This window comes from Rhinolophus sinicus, chromosome 4, assembly GCF_057876585.1.
Source record: "Rhinolophus sinicus isolate RSI-liver-muscle chromosome 4, RSI-T2T, whole genome shotgun sequence".
NCBI lineage: Eukaryota > Metazoa > Chordata > Mammalia > Chiroptera > Rhinolophidae > Rhinolophus > Rhinolophus sinicus.
The window spans coordinates 57,465,162-57,489,848 of NC_142504.1; the positions used below are offsets into that span (position 1 = coordinate 57,465,162).

Consider the following 24,687-nt stretch of genomic DNA (forward strand, 5'->3'; position numbering starts at 1 on the left):
ACCAATGGAGGTGACAATTTGCCAACAAGGTATGTGCAGATAGCGAAACTGGAAGAACAGTTTTTTCTTTCTTTTCTGTTAGAGTTAATATGAAATAGACACAGAAAGTTTAGCTGAGATGCTTATGATTACAGAAAAATTTTGGTCTTGCTTGTTTTCAGTATAGTAATCTAATCCCATTTCATCTTTGTAAGTGAATTGTCTCTAGGAGGAAAAATTAGAGATACAGATATAGATGTAGATAAAGATATGGATATGTTAATAGATACAGATAAAAATATAGATATAATACATATATGTGTATAATACATATACCTTCATATTTTATGACACAAATATTACATGTTTATAGACACACATACATGCAGACCTTGCTTCCCACTTTGGTTAGCTACAAATAAATCTGGGCCTAACTTTGCTATAGCAGTGTCTGTAAATAAAATCAATAATATTCTATTCTGTGCCTGAGGATTCTCAGATCTTGATATATAGGTGGTAGAGGACCAGTCTATATCCAGTTCATTCGCTTTTATGCATAAGAAGAAACATAAACCTTTCATATATCACAAATTTGTAAGAGCAGCCTTTACTATTCAAAGCATCTATATTTCCCACAGTTACAAGCTCATGTCTCAACAGGATTGTCACTAACACTTCTTTCTTAGGCTAGAGGCAAGTTATACACTGCTTAGTAGGACAGGTCTTCTCCTTTGCCCAGACTCCAAGGGCACCACTTCTTAATAATAAACCCTGTAATATTGCTTGTGAAAGAAAACCATTCCTTCAATTATTACTCTACTAATGGAGTTATTTTTCTATTATTATTCTTGACTTTAGGCAAAACTATCTTTGAGTTTTAAAACTATTTTAAAACTAAAGAATAGAATAAATGAATAAACCAAACAGAAATAGATTCATAGATAGAGAATAAACTCATGGTTGTCAGAAGGGAGGGGATTTAGGAAGCTGGATGAAAAAGGTGAAGGGATTAGGAAGTACCAATTGGTAGTTACAAAATACTCACAAGGTTGTGAAACCCAGTATGGGGAATACAATCAATAATGTAAAAGCTATGTAGTGTGTCAGATGGGTACTGGATTTATTGGGGGGATCACTTCATGAATTATATAAAGGCCTAACCACTGTGCTGTACACCTGAAACTAATATAATATAATATTGAATGTCAACTATAATTATATATATATATATATATATATATATATATATATATATATATATATTCACAGGATATAAAGTACAGCACAGGAAATATAGTCAATGGTATTGAAATAGCTATGTATGATGTCAGAGGGTAGTAGACTTGTTGGGGTGATCACTTTGTGAGGGGTGTAAATGTCTAATCGTTATGTTGTTTTGCATGCCTGAAACTAAAAACAAAACAAACAAACAAACAAAAGAAACTCAATGGAAAGTGTCACCTGAATTAAAACTCACATACCTTGCAAGTTTCTAAGGAAGAGTAGCTGCAATTTGTGTGTTCCACTTACTTCTTTCGTGCTTTCCCTTTCCTTGGAGAACTTTTGCACAAGAAAGCACCAAACCTAGTCCATTTAACTTTCATTAGTAATAAATAATAGTGTTGGCTGAATAGTACAAGGCAATCTCTTATGAACAGAGCTGATGTCTTATTTACCCCTTTAAATTAGACTGCAAGAGAGGAGAGGCAAAGCTAGATGCCCACTCTAACTGTATCTCATAACCTATTTCACATAACAATTAGGACCACTCTTCCCCCATAACACCAGGCATATAATCTTGGCTTCTAGTTGGTATTCCTGCCTTATTCCTGAATATCCTCCCATTTCTTCAAACACAACATGACCTGAACACAGTTAACCATTCATATCATTTCTCTCTTTTTTTAAATTTATTGGGGTGACAATTGTTAGTAAAATTACACAGATTTCAGGTGTAAAATTCTGTATTACATCATCTGTAAATCCCATTGTGTGTTCACCACCCAGAGTCAGTTCTCCTTCCATCACCATATATTTGATCCCCCTTACCCTCATCTCCCACCCCCCACCCCCCTTACCCTCTTTTTTGCAGTTGATATCCAATTTCAAAGCCTTGTGATCAGAGAAAATGCTTGGTATGATTTCAATCTTCTTAAATTTGCTGAGACTGATTTTATATCCCAATATATGGTCTATCCTTGAGAATGTTCCATGTACACTAGAAAAAAATGTATAGTGTGATGTTTTAGGATGAAGTGCTCTATATATGTCAATTATGTCCATTTCATCTAATGTGTCATTTAGGGCTGCTATTTCGTTATTTATTTTCTGTTTGGATGATCTATCCATAGCTGTCAATGATGTATTTAAGTTCCCTAGTATAATTGTGTTTTGGTCAATTTCTCCCTTTAGTTCTGTTAGTAATTGCTTGGTATATTTCGGTGCTCCGATTGGGGCATAAATATTGATGACTGTTATGTCTTCTTGTTGTATAGTCCCCTTTACCATTATGAAATGTCCATCTTTGTCTCTTGTTATCTTTTTCACCCTGAAGTCAGTTTCATCTGATATCATTATGGTTACACCTGAATTTCTCTGGTACCATTTGCTTGGAATGTCAATTTCCGCCCTTTCACTTTGAGTCTATGCTTGTCCTTGTAGCTGAGATGTGTCTCTTGGAGACAGCATATGGTTGGGTTGAGTTTTTTGATCCAATCTGCTACTCTGTGCCTTTTTATTGGTGAGTTCAGTCTATTTACATTTAGGGTGATTATTGATATGTGAGGATTTCCTGTCATTCTATCTTTAGTTTTCTGGTAAGGCTGTGTCTCCATTGTTTCTTTGCCTTTTAGTTGTTGTCTATTATTTCTGTGTGGCGGTATTCTATGATGTTTCCCTCTATTTCTTCTTTTATTACAGTATATATTTCAGTTCTGGATTTGTTTTTGAGTGGTTACCCTTAAGTTTATGTAAAAGAAAGTTTGATATTTAGAGTATTCCATTTTCTTCAGCACGCTTACTTTCTCCGTTCCCGTAGTCTGGTTCAGGCCTTTACTCTCCCCCTTTTTATGTTTTGGATGCCACAAATTGTTGTTGGTGGTCGAATAGCCTCCTTAAGTGTTTCTTGTAGTGCAGGTCGTGTATTAGAAAATTCCCTCAGCTTCTGTATGTCTGGAGAGGTCTTTATTCCTCCTTCATATGTAAAGGATATCTTTGCTGGATATATTATTCTTGGCTCATCATTTCTCTCTTTCAATAATTTGAATATTTGGTTCCACTCCCTCCTGGCTTGTAGAGTTTCTGCTGAACAATCTGATGATAATCTAATGGGCTTTCTTTGGAGGTTACTGTCTTCTTTTCCCTGGCTGCCTTGAGGATTCTTTCTTTGTCATTGATTTTAGACAGCTTCAATACAATGTGCCTTGGAGAAGGCCTGCTGGGATTGAGGTAATTAGGTGTTCTATTTGCTTCTTGGATTCGAGGATCCAGTTCTGTCCACAAGTTTGGGGAGTTCTCATCGACAATTTGTTTGAATATATTCTCTGTTCCCTTCTCTCTTTCTTCTCCTTCTGGTATGCCCATTATTCTTATGTTGCTCTCTCTTTCATTTCTTTGAAGTCTCAAGTCTCTTTATTCTTCCATCCGTGTAATTTCCAGGTTTCTATCTTCAATGTCACTGATTCTTTCCTCCATCTTGTCAACTCTACTACCTAAGCTGGCTGTTTCGTTCTTAATTTCTTCTACTGAGTTCTTAATCTCCAGAAATTCTATTTGGTTCTTTTTTAAAATTTCAATCTCTTTTGTAAAATGCTCATGTTATTCTTTGATTGTGTTTCTGAGTCCTTTAAACTGCCTTTCTGTGTTTTCTTGCATCTCGTTGAGTTTTTTCAGAACTGCAATCTTGAATTCTCTGTCATTTAAGTCACATCTTTCCATATCTTTAAGTTCCTTTTCTGGAGACTTTTCACTTTCTTTCTGAGCTGTCTTGTTGCCTTGGTTATTCATGGCAATTACTGATTTAGTATTTCTCTTCCTAGACATCTACAGGAGTGGCTTCTGCAACAGGTTGATAGGAAGAGGTCTTTCTTTTGTTTCCCAGTACTTGTTGGTAGAATGTTTTATTTTCTCTCCGACTGAAGCCTTTTTCTCTCTCTCACATTGTAGTGCTATGTTTTCTCTGCCCTATTCCAGCTTCTCACACAAGGGGGTAATCCCTGGGAGATGGGCTTCTCCTCTGTTAATAGTTCACCTGGGTCACAGGGTGCAGTGTCCATGTGGGTATGCGGAGAGCTTTTGAAGTTCCAAAGCTCTTCCTGCACCAGATTCAGAGTCCGTATGTTTCAGAAGTTCTGTTTACTCCTGTAGGGATCTGCCCAGATAGGTGGGGCCAGGGGTGGGGTGAGTTGTGAGAGGTGGCCCAGAGCAATGGGGGCGACCACCACCACAGCTGGTCCTGCTTCCACAGCTCCCTCCCCTTTGCCGGAAGTAGTGGGCTGTGAATCTGTGTCTGCGGTCCACAGTTCTCAGAGTAGCAAATATTCTGTTATTTTGATCTGACACTGCTACTGTTCCGCTTCTAGCACCAGGCAGGTCGGGACCGGGCGATGTCTGGGAGGGTAGGGAGGGGGCGGCTAGTCTCAGTGCCTAAGGGTTACATTCTCTGCTCTGCATTGAGGGCTTAAACCACTGTGTTCAGCCTTTTTCCCTGTCTTTTCTCTGAGGTCTCTGCCGTGAGTGTTGTGTTCAGCTGTGTTATATGCTGTCCCCTTAGCCCTGTGGGCCATAAAGGGAGCCCTAGTAGTCTGAGTTCTTCCCTCTCCGGCAGCTGCGATAGTTCCGCCATGCAGCGAGCTCGGAGCACTGAGCTAGGTCTGCATCCTGTGCCTGTGCATCTCTGTCTCTACACTTCTCCCTTCATTCCTCCCACCCCCTCGCTCGTGCGATTCACCCACCTTTAGGTGAATTCAGTAGTGGGCCTCTTTGTCTTGTCTGTCTGCTGTGCAGGGAGTCCTTTGTGGAGTTGTAGTTGTTCGATTAGTTGTAAATTCAAGGGGAGATTTCCAGACGCTCACTTCATGCTGCCATTTTGATGACGTCTCTCCGAATCATTTTTCAATTCTCAACCTTTCTTGATTTCCATAAGTTTATGAGTGGGCCTAAATGAATCATTATGCTTCTGCTTTCTCAGAGTAAGGTTATTTTTCTCATATCCCTTCCTAAATACCTAAATGAAAATACTTTCCAAATCATGTTGAGTATGTCTCCCAAATTCCCACAACTATTTCTTCATTTTTTATTATAATATCACCCTCACATTGATGTCCTTGTTGTGTTAGGTACATTGAGGCAATAATGGGTCCCATTATTTACTCAGCTATGGCTAGTAAAGACCTTTTGACCTGTGGCACCATCTTCCCTTTCTAACCCAAATTATCAGGGAAATACAACTCAAAACCACAATGAGATATCACCTCACTCCTGTCAGAATGGCTATCATCAATAAATCAACAAACAAGTGTTGGGGAGGATGTGGAGAAAAGGGAACCCCATGTACTGTTGGCGGGATTGCAAATTGATGCAGCCACTATGGAAAAAAGTATGGGGGTTCCTACAAAATTTGAAAATAGAGCAGCAATTCCACTTCTTGATATTTATCAGAAGAAAACAAAAATGCTAATCCAAAAAGATATATGCACCCATGCATTCATTGCAGCATTACTAGTAATAGCCAAGCTATAGAAGCAACCTTGATACCCATCAATAGATAAATGGATAAAGAAGTTGTGAGATACACACACACACACACACACACACACACACACACACACACACTGGAATATTATTCAGCAATAAAAAGGAATGAAATCTTGCCATTTACGACAACATGGATGGGCCTAGAGGGTATTGTGCTAAGTGAAATAAGTCAGACGGAGAAAGACAAATAACATATAATATCACTTATGTGTGGAATCTAAACAAACAAAGCAAATAAATAAACAAAACAACACAGAAAATACCCATAGGGACAAAGAACAAACAAGTTGATGGTTGCCAAAGAGGAGGTTTGGTTGGAGGGTGGGAATGAAATAAAAATAAATGTTTACTAATAGGGGAAAACTTTTATTATACAGGTGAAAGTTAACTAACCTAAATGCTACTCTATTGCTGTTTGTCAATTTATAGCAAAATTATGTTTTAGATGTTTAGTTTTTTATTAATACAAATTCTTTCAGTAGTTAGATGCTCTGCCATACAGCAAAGTGGATATTTGAATGTTAAATTTATTTTGAGATCTGTAACACAAAAATGTGGCAAATACTGCAGATACATCCTTTTTTTTTTGGACTTGAAATATTATTCCTTTATTTTTTATTAAATTTATTGGGGTGACTTTGGTTAATAAAATTATATAAGTTTCAAGTGTACAATTCTATAATACATCATCTATATATTACATTGTGTGTTCACCACCCAAAGTCAGTTCTCCTTCCATCACTCCCTTTACCCTTTTTAACTCCCTCCTCCCCCCTTACTCTGGTAACCATTAAACTGTTGTCTGTGTCTATGAGTTTTTGTTTGCTTATCTTGTTTATTTGCTGCTTTAAGTTTATTTCCCACACATCAGTGATGTCATATTATTCTCAACTTTCTCTGTCTGTCTTATTTTTCTTAGCATAATAATCTCAAGATCCATCCATGTTGTCACAAATGGCAGTATTTCATGTTTATTATGGCAGATACATTCTTAATGTTTTACAGGTTTTAATAGACTGTCTTAGAAAAAATGAAATAAATCATATTTAATTTGACACTTAATGAATTGCCTCCTCTAAAGACAATTAAATTTCTTGGGAAGAGAACTATGCTGAAAATCTGAAATGTGTGGTTTCTATATCTATTTTATAAATGTTTCAATTTAAGATGTTTTTGATGAGAAAATGCAAACTGACTTTAGCCATGTGAAAATTTACATAATATAATAAATTTTTTTAGAAATTTAAATTTAATAACAGCTGGTGAAAACCAGAAAGCATTGTGAATTCTCTCCTAATTTAGATCCTTGGAATGAGGCTGACCATTCTCTCCTTCTGTTAAGGCTTAGGCATGAGGTTGGAACTTGGAAGAAGGAAGAGGGAAGGTTTGGTACAGAGCAGGGATAAAAAAGAAAAAAAAATTGTAATTCTATCCAGTCGTTTTTCTATTCACATTATTCATATTTTTGTGATCACGAATTATATGTTTCCTGCTCTTGTCACCTAGCATTGTAAACAAAGCATTTCCTATCTTATTAACATTTAATGCATTATTACACATTATTATATTGCAATAGATTTACAATATTATATTGTAATTGCATATATAATCATAATGTTATTATTCTTTAGAAAATTATAAACTATTATATCATATGCATATATTTCACTGTATCTAGCCTACTGTTGAGCATTTAGGTTAGTAGATCCATTATAATACACTTCACAGTGGAATTACTGGACCAAAGCTATAGAAATGTTGAGGACCTGAGGGAGTTAGAGGGGCTGGAACCTCACTCAAACAGGTCTTCTTAAAGGATTTGATCCTCAAGCTTAGCATGTCCATAAATTCAGTTTTGTCAGTACCAACAATGATTGGTTCTTAGGAATTGTATAAAAGTTAACTAAAACTAATTGATAATGAAGATTAAAAGTGTCATGTGGAGGGTGTGGAAGTCAGTGCTATTTGCCAAATATGTCTGCTGTCTCCCAGACACACTGTAGGATCTTACTTCCTGTTCTCTGTGTTTGGCTAGGGCATGTGTCTAGTTCTGATGAGGGGCTGGACTTTGAAGAGAACACTTATTTGCAGGAGGAAGACCTTTTGGCATTCTCTTCCCCTCTTTCACTGTGGCTAGCTGTGTTTGAGAGGGTATCTATCTAGTCCATCAGCCTGGCTCCCTGAGTGACTAATAAGCAGAGCCCTCTGCCAACTCACAGTGACAGTGTGAGCAAGGAACAGAACTCTACCATTGTAAGTCACTGAGATTTGGAATTTGATTGTTGCTGCAGCACGCCCTAGCCAGTCCTGACTGGCACAGAGGTGTTTATATTACCATGCCCACCATATTTAATCTGTGTAAGTTGAAATCAGCTAATTAAAAGATTGTTGTTAGAAATTAATCAGAATAAAAGAAAATAATTACATATTTCAGTTGTTTCACAACTCTTGATTAAGGTACTGTAACATTCAATATCAATTAAGACTCCCTCTTCCCAGGTAATCTGAGCTGGGCAATGCCAATATTTAACTTCCCTCTCCTTTTCTACACTTTTACTGTTAACCAAGACAACTTCTGATGGTCACAGTTTTCTTTAATTTGTTGTTGCCTTTATTTTAAATGTTATATAGTATGCTGTTATAAAAATGAACAGTTTAGAATCGAATGAAAAAGATCTGCCTTCTCCCCTTCTCTACCAGCCCACTTCCTAGAGTTCAGTTTGGAGTGTACCTGTCCTGGCATTTTCTCTGCAGTCAAAGTACAATGGAATCTCTCTCTTCAAATTCTTCTATTTCTTGCTTTTTCACTTGTTTTGTCAAGTATCTTTTTATGTCAGTGCATATTTACCTGTTTCTTTTCAATAACAGCAGAGTTCTCTGTTTCAAGGATTTTCCATCCTTCATTTAGCTGGTTTCCTATTGATAGACAGGTTTGCTCTTTCTAGACTTTTGCTATTGTTAATAATGCTCCAGTAACCATCCCTATAAAATATATATTTTGCATGCTTATGCAAGTTAATTCAGAGGGAAATTTCCTAGAAGTAGAATTCTGCTTTGAAGGGAATTTGCAGCTTAAATGCCAGTAAAAATTGCCTATTCCCTTCCCAAAGGTCGAATCTATTACATTCCCATCAATACGGTGTGGAAGTTCTTGTCTTTCCCATTCTCAAGAACATGGGGTATTACCAATCTTTTAAAATTCTCTGCCATTCTAATAATGAAGAAAAAGAAATTGTTGATTTAAAGTGCATTTCCTTAATTATAGGTAAGTTTGTGCTTTTTCTTACTTTAAGTATGTTAATACCTTTAGTCAACTATGGTAAGGCCTAGGTAGCATTTATTCTTTTGAAAGTGAGTTGTTTTTATTATTTGAGTCTCAGAGAATAACCTTACTTTTAAGCACAGAGAGAAGCACTTCATTGTTGCCATTATTCATTTACTGAGTAAGCAGGGCTTGCAGAATTTCTAAGACCTTGATATCTACATCTATATATATCTTCACAGGAATGTTTTACAATGACTTCACCCAAAGTAGAAGGACTGGGAATTGGTCAGCCCTTACACCTCTCAGTTAACTGATGCGACATATTATTTTATTGCAGCAATTCAGCTTTGTGTCATTGCCCACGGATGTGCTGGAAATCGAGGTGAAGGACAAGTTTGTCAAGAGCCGCCCTATCATCAAACGCTTCTTGGGAAAGCTTTCGATGCCAGTTCAGAGACTCCTGGAAAGACACGCCATAGGGTAAACGTGTGATTGAGACCTCAGTATCATTAGGCTTCAGCCAGCAGGCTAGGGGAAGCCTGAAAGCTGCAGCAATATAGTCTCCAAGAGACTCAAACTAAATGATGGTGTTGAATTTCCTTGGCTTCTCTCATTAATTATGTTGTTCAAGCCACAACATTCAATTAAACAAACACTTTCCTTTCCCCTTGTTCGTGTATCACTGGTTACTGATGCAAGAGAGTGAAAAATTCTGAGACAAAATATTGACAGAAACACTTAACGCAGCATTTTTTTCTTATAGGTAGAAATTAAATTTTTTTTTACTATAAAGTATATTATTTCATTTGTATACTTGTCTTGTGTGTAGGATTTAACCATTTGTGACAGTTCCATAATAAGATGAAATGCTGGGTTACTAGAGTACCTTAGAAAACATTAGTATTTATAGAAAAATGCTAGATAATATGTATGAAATTTTAAAAGCATGAATTCTCATGGAATGATACCAATTATGTTGCTCACGTAATTCAGTTGTATTTGTGTTTTATATCTTTTACAGTCATGTCCATTCATGGTTCTCATTAAATTGAACTCCGAGTAGATAAAATCTTTATGAATATGTATTTATCTAGATAATAGGAACTATATTTTAAAACACTAGGTATGGCTCTCGCTGGCCATAAATGTATGCTTCAATACAATATGACTCTTAGATTGATGCCAAAGGAATGAGAAAAATTATGCAGAATTTCCAAGTGTCTTAATTTAAAGCTCTCTGAATTTTCAGAAGGACTTGGGACTCACTAATAGTTATCATTAAGGACATTTCATTAGAGCATCATAGCACATTTGTAGCTGTGTGCACAAAGACATGCCATTGGCTCTCTGACGTTATGGAGCTACAGCTATGTGTCAAACAGTGTTTGCACTTTCCATTCATGGCTGTAAGGATTAAACAAACAAACAAACAAACAAAACATGTACATAAAGAATGTAAAACAGCCCCTGACACATAGTATGAACTCAGAAGGGAACGGTATTCCTTGTGATCATTGTTAATTTCTTTTAGTCTTTTTCATGCGCTGGAACTGAGGTACTATCACCATTCTTCCATATGAGGAATCCTGCTTAAGTAGGATAAATAATTCCCACTTGTGAATTAGGTAGGCTTGTGAGTGACAGAGATGCAGACAGAGTTGAAACTCATACCTTCCTCTCTTCAATGTCCAAGTGCCCTCCCCTGCAACAGGCCCCTTGAAAGGTTCCTAGAACCAATTCTCAAATTTAGCATTGGCCACACTTTTTATTTCTCTCCTCTGCCTTACTGTCTGGAGAACACAAAGAGTGTCTAGGTAGGATTCTTTGTACCCCAGTACTGAGCACACTACTGTCTAGTGTGTATTAGAGATTCAATTAGTGTCTGTTGAGTGTCCCGGGCTCTCTACAGCCACAGAAGGAACCCATCTACTCTTCCATGTTGAGTACTTTTCATAAGCCAAAGCTGCTGCTTCATTTCTTCACCTAATTGTCCTGCCTCCTACTTCCTACTGTGGAAAGGCACATCCCCAGGTGGTGAAAGCAGGCCACTGAGGTGAGAAAGGGTCTCCCCTGCCAGAACAAGGTAAGCTATGATTTTTTACAGTGTTCTTGCCACCCAAGAAAAAGGAGAAGGACATATAAGATATAATTGAGCTTAAACCCCGTCTAAGAGGAAGCAACAGCAAACCTTAGTGGAGCTGTCCACTTACTACCTCTGATGGTATAACAGACCACCCTCTGCAGCCTGGGGCAGCAGCTCTTCCTCCAGGCCTGCAGCTTTCCACAGTCCCTGGAGGCCCCTTCTTCAGTGCTGCCCCTTCTGGAGGTGCCCCAATGTAGACAAAGGGCATCGGGGTGATGGTCACTGAGGCAGTGGCCATTCGGTCCTGGGGCCATGGCAGAACCTCAGGGCATACACGTCACAGAAGCAAATCCACCTTGCACCACAGCGTCCCTCTGCCCTCAGCAAATACAACCCCCACACCCCTTCCCCTCCATGCATTGCTCTGGAAACCTCTGCTCCATTGCACTCACAGTCTCCCTGACCTCAGACACTGGCTCCTCTTCTCTCCTCTCCAGGCACACATGCACTCTCATTTCCAATGCTCTCTCAATTCCTTTGCCTATAGCATCTTAAGCCTTCAGCTGGGCCCTTGCCTCCCCTGAAGTCCTCTAACCCCAACCACCTCAGCTTCATGTTGGAAATACCACTAGCTGCCTTGAACCATTATTTTGTGGTCCTGCCTTATGCTCCCAGCTGAATGTAAACTATTTAAAGGCAAGGGCTATACTTTACATGCTTTGTATCAACTACTTTTTACATGGCACGGGCTCAAAAATATGAACTAGGTGAAAAGCAAAGGAAAAAAAGGCCTGGAAAGAAAATGCAAAGCATAATAAATTTAATTTTGATTTCATTATCTGATTGTTTTTTGGCCTCCCCTAATTTCAACTAAGTTTTGGGTTCAAAATGACTTTCTATGGTCATAATAGAACTATTTCATTATATTAACCGAGGCCCTTCTAAACAAACAAAATATTGTGGCTCGCTCTATTTTTCCTGCATACAATGCTTTACTTAATGGACTTCCAAGGAAGTCCAAACACAACCATGGCTTACCAAAGAAGACTACTAAGTCAGTGGACCATTGGGATATATGTTGTTTGTTTCATAGCACTGGTCTTTTCTAAAAAGAAACTAACAGCCAGTGATTTATCTTTTTATTTGAATGTCACAAATGAATAAATGAAATGAACACAGAATCATCTGAGTAACAGTTGGTTTTGATATATGTCCTTGTTATTATTGGGTACACTGGATTTGTTACTTCCTAAGTATCCCAAAGGAGTTACTTTTCCTATTTAGGCCAACATAGGGGGCAGTGTTGTCTGCTGAAGCTACATTGTTGATGAAACTGTAAAAGCAAAGTTTCAGGTTGATTCCCGGGATAGTTTTCTTCTTAGTAATTAAGAAATTACCTTGAGTGGACAGAGGGGATGGTGCCAGAATCCAGAGAGAATCCAGAGTATCTTACCTATGTGGGACCTTGGAGTTGGTGTAATTGGGAGTCAAGGCCACATCTTGCTTCACTCCAGCCAGCAGCGGATCCTTTTCTAAAGCTCTCCACGTGCTCTCCAGTGACCATGCCAACATCCTTTCTCAGACAATTGGTATATATACTGCAAGACACGCACCTGTTGCTGGCACTGTATTTGGAAAATATCAACGTGCATAGGAAAAGCAAGCAAAGTATATCCATGTCTTTTTTTTTCTTTAGAACACGGGTTGGAAAATTATCTGTAAAGGGCCCATTAGTAAATATTTTAGGCTTTGTAGGTCATATGGTCTCTGTGCCAAGTACTCAACTCTGCCACTGCAGCATGCCAAAGCAGCCCCATACAATAAGTAAACTAATAAGCATAGCTGTGTTCTAATAAAACTCGGTGGAAGTTGAAATTTGAATTTTATGTAATTTTCATGTGTCACAAAATATTACTCCTTTTTTACTTTCTTTCCCAACCATTTAGAAATGTGAAAAGCTCATGGCCATACAAAAATAGGGGGTGGTCCAGGTTTGGCCCATGGGCTGTAGTTTATGACTCCTTATAGAATATTCAATAAGGATTTTCTTGAAGTCTTTCATTACTGTTGATCAGATGTACATTCCCATCTTTGCCTTAGGACCATCTCATAGGTACCTGAGCACATCATTACCTATGAACAGCAGGGCCACCTGGGGCCTCCACTGCTGGCATGGTCTTTAGAAGGAGGTGCTGACCAGATCTGTGATGGTGCTTATTTCCTTCTAGGGATAGGGTGGTCAGCTACACACTCGGCCGCAGGCTTCCAACAGATCATGTGAGTGGACAGCTGCAATTCCGGTTTGAGATCACTTCCTCCATCCACCCAGGTATTTTGAGCATGAACTTCATGTCTTAGCCTAATGTCATACTGTGGTCCTTTCTCTAAAATACAATAACTGTGGTTCTCTCCAGACATGGTCTAAGTTTTCTGATTCTCTGTCTTCACCATTTGAGGCCTAGAAGCGAGAGATCTGATCTAGAAGCCAGGTTGCTGTCTCCTTGATAGAGAGGCTTCACTTCATTCTGGTGACCAAAAGGTAGAGGGTTAGACAGTGGAGTGGGGGTTGACATTGAGGCCAACATGGGTATGGAACCTTGTCTAATTTATCATTTTGATTCCAGCACCCACATAAGAGGTACTCTATAAATGTTTAACTATTGCATACGGGAATAAGTGAATGAAGGAATGTAAACATGAATGAATGTGATACATATCATGCTGTTGAACAGCTATGATTATACAATGGACTTTTACAATATCACAGCGAAAAATAAAAACTATAAATTGAACACAAAACTTCAGAATCATCCAGTGTTCAGTTTTCCAAGGCAAAACATCTTTCCAAATAAGAATGATGAGAGGCCTCATAATTCCGCTTTTGCTCCTCTCCCACAACTCTCATACTAAGTGTAGATCACGCTGAGAATTATTTGTTCCCACTGCCCACTCATTAAACTCCAGATGCACTTTTCTTTGCTCAGTATACAATGCAGATTGTAAGAAAACACCTGACTGTTTTTTTCCTTTCAAATTCAGCCTTTTCTGTATTGTGAGAATAAAACTGACTCTTCATTCAGTGTATCAGGAAGGACAGCCTTACGGCTCACCAGGGAGGTTGTTCATCTTCAATGAGTGAGTTGCACTAGTGTGTTTGGAATAGGACCTTTATATCTGGCAGGATCCAATAAAACAAGCAATTGGGAGAAAGTAGAGGTAAACTGGTAGCTATTCCTTGAATGGTTGCTTGATGACATTTGACATCACCAAATGTCAAAAGCCTTTCAGTCTGAGCTTCTAAATGACTGGTTGCTCCCATCATCTAGCCCTTTTCTACTCTCTAGTTGCCTAAGAACATTCTGTCATTCTGGGGAACCCAGCCATATGAAATACATTAAGCAAGTATAATTAGCCTTGCCTGTGATCAGCAAGGAAATGTAAACATTCCGCTCCCATCTTTGAAGTCTTCCATGTAGCAAACATTGTTAAGCACGTACTATGTGGCCAGAACTGGAGTAACAGTAAGCTTTGGGTGTTTTAACCAAAAACTGAATTCCCTTGAAACAGAAATATAATATGACTGCAAATTGTCATTAACACGAGCAGAACTCATTCTTTTTCTTTTTTTCAACTTTTTTGCAGGACAGTCCTGCCCTTTGACCTTGCTTCATTATTAATAATGCTCCCTTTTACTCTCAAAAGTGTCCCTGTTTGGACAATAAATCATACGGTCACAATAAAGGAAATGGGATCAAGCACTTAGGAGGGAGAGTAGTTAGTTTTTTCTTTTTTTCACCCATCCTCCTATCCACCCCCACCCTCATTGGCAACTACCAGCTTGTTCTGTATATCTATGGGTGTGTTTCTGTTTTGTCTTGTTTATGTATTGTTTTGTTTTGTTGGATTCCACATGTAATGAAATCATATGGTTTTGTCTTTCTCCATCTGACTTATTTCAGTTAGCATAATACCCTCTAGGCCCATCCAGGTTGTCACAAATGGGAAGATTTCATTCTTTCTTATTTCTGAGTAATACTCCATTGTGTATCTTCTTTATCAGTTAATCTACCAATGGACACCTGGATTGTTTCCATATCTTGGTTGTTATAAATAATGCTGCAATGAACATAGGAGTGCATATATCTTTTTTAATTAATGTTTTTGTTTTCTTCAGATAAATACCCAGGAGTGGAATTGCTGGGTTGCATAGCAGTTCTATTTTTAATTTTTTGCGAAATCTCCATACTGTTTTGCATAGCGGCTGCACCAATTTACATGCCCACCAACAGTGCATGAGGGTTCCCTTTCTTCCATATCTTCGCCAGCACTTGTTATTTGAGTGAGGTGGTATCTAATTGTGGTTTTGATTTGCATATCCTTAATGATTAGTGATGTGAGCAACTTTTCTTGTTTCTGTTGGTCATTTGTGTGTCCTCTTTGGAGAGATGTCTATTCAGATCCTCTGCCCATTTTTTAATTGGATTTTTTTAAGTCATATAATTTCCTTATATATTTTGGATATTAAACACTTACCACATACTCTTATGTTATTTGCAAATATTTTTTCCCATTCACTAGATTGTTTTTTCATTTTGTTGAAGGTTTCCTTTGCTGTGCAAAAACTTTTTAGTTTGATGTAGCTCTATTTGTTTATTTTTGCTTTTGTCATCCTTGCTCAAGGAGGCATATCTAAAAAGATATCGTTAAGACCAATATCAAAGAGTTTACTGCCTATGTTTTCTTCTAGGAGTTCTATGATTTCAGGTCTTACATTTAAGTCTTCATTCCATTTTGAGTTTATCCTTGTATATTACCATAAGAAGGTGGTCCAGTTTCATTTTGGTGCACAAATCTGTCCAGTTTTCTCAACACCACTTATTGAAGAGACTGTCTTTACCCCATTCTATATTCTTTCCTCCATTGTCATAGAGTAATTGACCATATAAGCAAAGATTTCTTTCTGGGCTCTCTATTCCATTTATCTATGTGCCTGTTTTCATGCCGTTACCATATTGTTTTGCTTTTTGTAACTTTGTAGTGTAATTTGAAATCAGGCAACGTGATACCTCCCATATTGTTCTTTCTCAAGATTGTTTTGGCTATTTGGTGTCTTTTGTGGTTCCACATACATTTTAGGATTAGTTGTTCTAGAAGGAGAACACTTTTACAGAATTTTTCAGATGAGTACTGGCCAATGAGAAACCTATATCCAATATCAACACCTATATCCAATATTCTAACATAAAAATCCCTTATGATGGCTTACATGTCCATGTCCAGCAGAGTACACTAATACCACAATGCTCTCTTGTAGAAGGAATGACGTTTTCCTTTTGCCTGCAGATGATGAAGAGATCTCCCTGAGTACTGAAGCTGAGGCAGAAGAAATTCAGGACAGCCCCATGAACAACCTGGTGGCAAACAGCCATGAGGAGACTCTGCATGATGCACCAGAGCCCTCCAGTAGCTCCAAGCCCGTGCAGCCAAGTGAGGGCAGCACCACGGACGCTGAAGGGGACGAGAGCCTGGAGCTTGCCAAGCCAGTGGAGGAAGCGGCAGGTACCACTGAGGCAGGAGACAGCAGTACAGTCTCTGTGGGACCTGATGGGGCTGGGGAGCTCCCTGGCCTGAGACAAGAGGATACTGAGCCCACCCTGAGTGCAGAAGAGCTGGCTGAGAGGCTGGACCTGAGAGGGGTGGCTCCCCCACCAGGGCTGCTGGAGAACTGTGAAGACTCACGCAGCAATGAGGGTCCCGTGGAGGAGGAAGCCTGGACAGAGAAGCGGGCTGGAGGGCAAGAGGAGGAAAAAGGGCCAGCGGAGGAGGAGGATGTGTCTGCTCTCAGGCAGCAGGAGGACAGGCTGCCTCTGCACGCCTCGGTGACGAGAAAGAGCAGGCCGTGCTCCCTGCCTGTGTCCGAGCTAGAGACAGTGATCGCGTCGGCCTGCGGAGACCCAGAGACCCCTCGGACACATTACATCCGCATCCACACCCTGCTGCACAGCATGCCCTCAGCCCAGGGCAGCGCCACGGAGAGCGATGGTGCTGAGGAAGAGTCCACCCTCAAAGATGCCTCAGAGAAGGATGGGCACAGCGAAGGGGACACAGTACCTGCTGAGCCGCCTGCCCTGGAGGAGGGTGGAGAGGACCCCAAGGGGGCTACTCCAGGCCCAGCGCCCCCCGTCCACTCTGGCTTGGCCAACAGCCCAGCCCCGGATGGCGACACGCACCCAAGCACAGAGAGTGAGAGCGACTCCAGCCCCCGGCAGGGCGGGGACCACAGCAGTGAGGGCTGTGATGCATCCTGTTGCAGCCCTTCCTGCTACAGCTCCTCGTGCTACAGCACGTCTTGCTACAGCAGCTCCTGCTATAGCGCCTCCTGCTACAGCCCCTCCTGCTACAATGGCAGCAGGTTCGCGAGCCACACGCGCTTCTCCTCCGTGGACAGCGCCAAGATCTCCGAGAGTACAGTCTTCTCCTCGCAAGATGACGATGAGGAGGAGAACAGCGCTTTTGAGTCGGTGCCAGACTCGGTGCAGAGTCCGGAGCTGGACGCCGAGTCTGTGAATGGCGCTGGGCAGTGGCAAGACCAGCCAGCTGCCCCCACCGAGGGCATGGCAAGAACCGTGGATGGTCTGGAGTCCCCCATGGCAGGGCCAAGCCATCGGAGAGAAGGTTAGACCTCAAACATGATCAGAGTGAGAATAGGACCACCAGAGAGACACAGGTCGCACCAACATGGTTTAAAAACAAGAAAGGATCAGTCCCAAATGGGCTTGCTGCTGCAATGTGTGTATGTCTGATGTGTGTGTGTGTGTGTGTGTGTGTGTGTGTGTGTGTCAGTATTCGTGACTATGAGTAGCTGACACCCCACCGCCTCTCAGATATACACCAAGATTACCACTACTGCACACATGTGAGCAAGCACTTGGAAATGTGCTTCTCTGTTCTAACTAGTAATCACCAGAACCAGTTAGTATCCATATTAGCTTCCGGCCTTGACAACAACCAGAGCATTAAGGCTGATATCAAATGATATAAGTAGAAATGATCATCAATATTAGGTGGGTAATGTGTAAATATCTTCTGACTTCCCAAAACTTATTAAAGATTAGCAATAAATTTTAATATAAGCTGAAGAACATTGATTTTACCTCTGTTTCAGAATTTAGCTAACCTTTGTACATATGGATAGGTATAGCCTAAATGTATTTGTCATCATGTCTGTCTGCTCAATTCTCGTTGGTTTTTGTTGGTGTTTTTATGTTTTCTTTTGTTTTTCTTTCTTTTCTTTTCTTTTTTTTTTTTTTTGGGGGGGGGACTACTTTGGCTAATGGAAGAGAAGAATAACATGAATGCATAAATCATTTTGTTGCAAGTAAGATTCAAATCCAAAAGCTGCCACCTTTAGTTTTAAAATATATTCTGCATTTTAACCAAAGATGGCCCTTCTAACCATTCCTTTGGAATCATCTGTAAAATTAATTTGCATTTCCTTATCCAGAATTGGGAATCATTTTCCAGTCAAGTGACAGTGACATAGGAATAATAATTAAAAAGTCACATAACTGTGAAATAATTCAGTCGTTTTAAAAGAGAAAAATATAGATTCTGCTATTTTGCTGTTTTGCTGCTTAAATTAGCCTCCAAACAAAATCATGGTATTGTCTCTAGACTGTAAACTCTTCAAGGGCCAGAACTGTATCTTCTTTATGTTTGAATTCTCAGTACCTAAACAAATGCCTGGCACCTACAAATTTTTACAGGAAATAAAGTGAGCATACAAAAAATAATTTTACATATTCCACAATGCCTAATTCTACATTTCAGAGAAAGAAGGAGTGAGGGAAAGTGGCACATGTAATAAGGAGAAGTGCAAGGAAATTGGTCAAAGAGGAGAAACACCAGGAGAAAAACTATAGTGACATGCAATTAACTGTAGTGACATACAATACACCCTAATAGCATACAATATGAAAAAGCACCCATGAGAGTGAGAATGGGGTGGACAATTCCTTTCTTTAACAAGGATATTTTGAGTCTCTTCTTTGTTCTAGGCCCATTGCTCTATGCTGGGCACAGGGAGATAGATCAACATCAGATAACTTATGGAAGGTACTCAATAATTACAATACAGTTGAAAGTAACTACAGTATAAGGAAATTTGGGGTATGCACATAAATGAGCACAACTAGAAGATGACAGGGATGTTTTAGACCAGAGGTCGGTAAACTTTTTCTGTAAAAAGCCAGATAGTAAATATTTGAGGCTTTGTGAGTCAAGAGGCAAATCAAGCAACTCTCCTCACCAAAAGCTATTTTTTTCTAACAATTTTATATTTAAAACTAATAATAAGCATTCTTAACTCAGAGCCATACAAAAATAAGGCTGAGTGTGCAGTTTGTCAACCATTTTAGCCCATGGGGTATATTTTGACCACCATGCTTCGAGATAATCCACACATGGTTAATTAAAAGGCATTTATATAGAGGCATGTTTTACAAAAGAAAAAAGCAAAAAATACTGTCCATGCCCTTGTCCAACAGGGCAAGACCTCCCCTAACAGAAAGAACAAGAAAATGTTTCAGGGGCAGAGCGGAAGTCTTTGCAGGGCAACTTCTCAAGAAATTTCTGAATTCCTCAATTCTGCAGAATGTAAACTCAGAAAAGACTAAGAAGCACCTTCGTGCTTCCCTGGTGGTCACTGGGGTCAACAGGATGGAAGAGTCCTGAGAGGGGCTTGATCTCATGTAGGCTGCACATGTGTTGGCATGTGACTTGTTCACAACCACTCTTCCCTCCCTCGTAGTGAGCCCTGCGCTTGCGGTGTGTGCGCTGTGGATCTGCCCCTCATTGGCACATGTTTCAAGAAAGTAGGGATTCCACACAACCCACCTGATGTATGCCTATGGGCCCTCTCTTCGCTTTAGAATCACTGTTGCCCCTTGTTTTGACTTCTAAGATTGCAAATTCTTTCACTGCTGAAGCCAATGTAGGCTGACTGTACACATGCACAGGTAGATGAGTCTACAGCAATTTATAGAGGATGTATTTTTTTTTACCTACTGTTTGCTTCTTTCCTCCCTCTATAAAATAGTTTTTAAAATAACTATTAATCTCATCATAAAATAATTTTTAAAAACTTTCTGCAGATCAAATGAAAAGAGTAATATAATGTGATTACAAGCTCTGGCCCTGGAGTCAGGCCACCTGGGTTTGTTATATTCAGTCCTACCACCTCCTAGCCGTGAGACCTTGGCTGGTTATGTAACTGCTCCATGCTTACATGTAACATTGGTGTAAATGTAGAATCTACCTCAACAGGGTATTGGAAGAACTAAATGAAATGATACATGTAAAGCTCTTGGCCTCTCCTCGAGTGAGGGTTCTTCCAGGCAGATAAACAGTAAGACTAACTTTTCAAGGGGAGTATGTTTCCTTCTTGGAAGTTCTAGTATGTCTGAACACTAGCTTTGTGTTTGAGGCAAGGGTGACTGTGTGGAAGAGTGACCTCCTGCAAAACAAAACCTCTTTGTTCCTCTGTGTGCCCCATCCTTTCAGTTGGCTGACCTGCCTCACTCATGTCATTGCATTTGCTTGGGGTTCACAAGCAGGAGGAGTCAGCTCCATTAAGTGACAATGTCTCCACTAGCTTGGAGGAGTAATTAATCTGATTGGTTGAATTAATTTGGAGAGGTAAGTTTGTTGTTGTTGTTGTTTCCTCAAGAAACTAAATAAAAACACAACAGCTGGTGACATAACAACTGTACTGTTGTTTTGTAGTTTCTGACACTAAGCACATATAAAGATAGACATGAGTGTGGTATCCACTAAAAACAGAATCCATCTTTAAAACAGTAGGCAGTTCACAAGGAGCTGTACACTGACACGAGGGGCATCTTACTTGATTTTCCTTATAGTCTCAGAGGACCCCAAGGATCTGAGTAACATACCAAAGTTTGCACAAGAAATCATGCAACATATTTAACATTTAAAAGGACACTTTGTTCCTGAATACCACTCTGTTTTTGTTCTTCAGTTAGGTCTAGGAATTAAACTGCTAAATTAAACCCACCAAACTTCCTTCCCTAATTAATTTAACTTTTATCAGTTCTATGAATCTAGACTGAGAAGAAATAATCATCCTTTCCATATATGGACATTCCGGGAAATATTTGTAATTTTTGATCACACAAAAGTCTTAACCACTGTTTGTCACAGTTTCTCTCCTTTTTGATAATGAAACGCTTTCTGCATCAGCCGTGAAGGGCAGAAGAAGGAGAAGTCCTGACCTTTGTCCTCTGGCTAACAGGGTCTCCTACAAGAAAGCCAGGATCAGAATCATGTGAGGCAGAGGGAGGACACATCAGTCTGAGTGCTGGTTGTCTCATGGACCGGGCCCCTCTAGCTTTCCAAAGATCAAGAGCAATTGTCTCTGCAATTGCTGGCACTGTAGACCTCCCATCCACATGCCTGCTCCACACACAGTGTTACCAGGACATTGTGAAATAGGAACACCATTTTAGAACATTCTTCAGTTCATTATAAATCTGATTGTCAAGAATATTAGCTGTGTCTATGATAATCAGGGCATGCATTCTGTGGATATGTTTATTTCCAAAATTTTTCCATGTTCGTCTTTCTTCTTTCTTCTATCTCACTTCTGTGTTTCAAGTTTTCCTGTCTCAGTTTTCCTGCATCTTAATTTACTTCCTCGTCTCTTGTCCTTTTCTCTTTCCAGAGCACCCTGGTTTGTCTGATCTGGAACACTCATAAGATCCCACAGCTCTTTGGCCTCCCACCCCAACATCTAGCTTCCATATGACAGGAATTTACCTTCTTGGCCCACCAGTTCCTTAACCCCATCTTGGGAAGTCACCATCTAAGAGTTTCATTTCAAAATCAACATCTAAAAGAGCCTCTTGGCAGCCCTCTGATGAAACCTATTCAAGAAAGGAGCAATCATTTTGCACGGGCCCACTGAGATTTTATGGGACTTTAGAAATGCTGCACTTCCCTTAAACATGCCTATTTCTTTTGCTGGGCTAAAGTCAGGCTCTGTTAATTTTCTTTTGTGTCTGTTTCTGATGCCACCTTCCCATTAAGCAAATTCAGATGGTTACAGAATCAGACCCTGATCCTACATACTGGTCTATGTGGTATAGATCATAGTCATGAAGTGTTTGCTTATTCTCTTTGGGGTTTTAAAAAATAATTCCCTCTATTCTCTCTCTCATGAATGACTGTGAATGTAGCGAACAGACACAAAAATAGATTGCCCGCTCTGTAGTTTTTTTCTGTAGTAGTTTGTTTTACAGCCATGCTGTTTTGATGACGTTACCACAGCAATGAGTGAATCTGAATGTCTTGACTATCTTGTCCATAGGTGAATGTCCTATACTCCATAATTCCCAGCCAGTAAGCCAGCTTCCTTCCTTGAGGCCTGAACATCATCACTACCCAACAATCGATGAGCCTCTTCCACCAAGTAAGCTTTAGTTTTTAAATTCTATGTCTTACCTCTTCCTGTCAAGTCTAAACAGGTCAGTATGAACTTGTATGTAAACATCCAAACTCTTCCCCAACTCTATACCTCAAACTGTTATCAAAAATCAATATGGCACCTACTATAAAACTTGTTTTTTTAATTAATGATTTTAACATGTGATCTTGAAGAGATAGCCCAGTATTTTCAGTGCCCCTCAATTTCTGAAATGAAGAGCATTTCTTTGTAAGACTTGACTAGTCCTTGTAAATTGTACATACAACCTTTTAAGCCTCAACTTTTATCATTTTATATTTAAAAATTTGAGGTTCAAGATGGAATAATCTTATTATTCTCCATTGGATTTGTTATGCCACAAGCATTTCCATATAATAAAACATTTCAACCCATCAGGACCCATGAACTTGCATTTTCTTTACTATAACTTGCATCAATAGGTGACAGCCTCAAATTTCTTCTATAGTTCTTAGGGGTTTCCAGACAAAATATGATCTTTAGGGATAGAATCCAATACCATTTTCTTCTGGTAACAGTAGTGTATAATTAATAATTATCCAACTAGACATTCGAACTTAGAAAAATCATTTACTCTCAGAGAATCCGTTTTCTTATTTGTAAAGTAAATCTTTAATTTCCTCATTTGCTAAATGCTAAATTTGGACTAGGTGGTCTCTAGATATCATTCTTTTAATACTCCATTATAATAAATTTGTAAGAAGGAACTGACACCCCACTTAGTATCACATGTGTTCACAAGTTCTGCAACATCTCTGTTTTGGTTTAGGCTCGTTTTTCAAGCAAAGATGACCTTTAAGATTTGATAAATTCTACAACTGTGAAATCTTTCCAGGATGTTAAGACTCAGTGTTTCTTTACATTCTTTTGCCTGTGCTTATATTATTAAGTGGTGACATTTTTCAAAAGGAGAAATGCTTATTTCTTAATTCATCTGTTCTTGGTAATGTGATATATTTTGCATTTATACCATTTTTCTCCTACTCAGTTGTAATTGACCACTGAGAAAACAATGATACCTTTCATTTGTAGACATTTAAAAGAACACCATATTTTAGGGGGTGGGCCAAGCCAAACATTATGTCTTTAACTTTTGACACTTGATTTCTTTATTTACTTATACACTGATTTATGGATATTCATTTACTATCAATAAATGAATAGTAAAATGTCAGTACCACTATAGATACTTCGTAATTAACACTTATCTGAAAAATATCTATAACGTTTTCTCTAGGAAAGGAACACTTTCCCTACAACAAATAACGTATCAATGAATTGACTTCCAATCCATGCAAGAGTAATAACTGGTTATACATACAGATGTTATCAAAAAATGAATATAATTCTAATTTAAATAATTACTTTATATAAGCTGCTTTAAATAATGAAAACAGATTTCTCCAGATAGGTTTTGATTTTCTGTTCATGTGACACTGAAATATATTAGGAAAGGTAGTAGTGAAGACTAACAACTGAATTTTCTTAGATAATCTCATATAGTACGTGGATGATATCATTACTGATATTCATTCATTCAACAAATACTCATTGAATGCTTACTCTGTGCAGAGTACTATCTTAAGTAAGCAAAATAGGCAAAGATCCCTGGAGCCTATGGAGCTTATAGTCTTGTCTGGCAGAGACAGAAAATAAATAATAAAAAGAAAAAAAAAATGAGGAAATAGTATAGCATGTTAGATGGTGACAAGTGCTATCAAAAAGCAAAAGCAGAGCAGGGTAAGGCCATCTGGAGTTTGTGGTGGTGGCTGGATTGCCATTTAAAATAGGGTGGTCACGTAAGCTTCACTGAGAAGGCAACATTTGATGCTAGGCTTACAGGAAGTAAGAGAGTTATCCACGTAAGTACTGGAGAAGAAGAGCATTCTGAGCAAGAGAACAGCCTGCCTGATAGATCTGACAAACAACAAGGAGACAATATGTCTGGAGCAAGTGATGAGGTCAGGGAGATAATGGGACCCAGATCACATAAGACCTTGTAGACCACTCAAGGGCTTTGGCTTTTACTCTAGATGAAAAGGGGGCATTGTAGGGTTTTGAGAAGAGAAGTGGTATTGTCTGACT

The 24,687-nt window shown here is 39.2% G+C and overlaps 1 protein-coding gene across 8 annotated transcripts in view; it reads left to right on the forward strand.

Annotated features, from left to right (window-relative positions):
• HECW1 (HECT, C2 and WW domain containing E3 ubiquitin protein ligase 1) overlaps positions 1-24,687 on the forward strand; it is a 527,464-nt gene that overhangs the window by 372,829 nt on the left and 129,948 nt on the right. For 7 of the 8 annotated variants that reach the window (XM_088797859.1, XM_088797858.1, XM_088797853.1 and 4 more), the window contains 4 exons: positions 9,336-9,478; positions 13,310-13,410; positions 16,425-17,756; positions 22,468-22,569. In XM_088797859.1, the coding sequence (XP_088653985.1) occupies positions 9,336-9,478; positions 13,310-13,410; positions 16,425-17,756; positions 22,468-22,569 (1,678 nt within the window). The remainder of the gene's footprint in view (positions 1-9,335; positions 9,479-13,309; positions 13,411-16,424; positions 17,757-22,467; positions 22,570-24,687) is intronic. The other variant, XM_088797857.1, reaches the window with a different exon arrangement.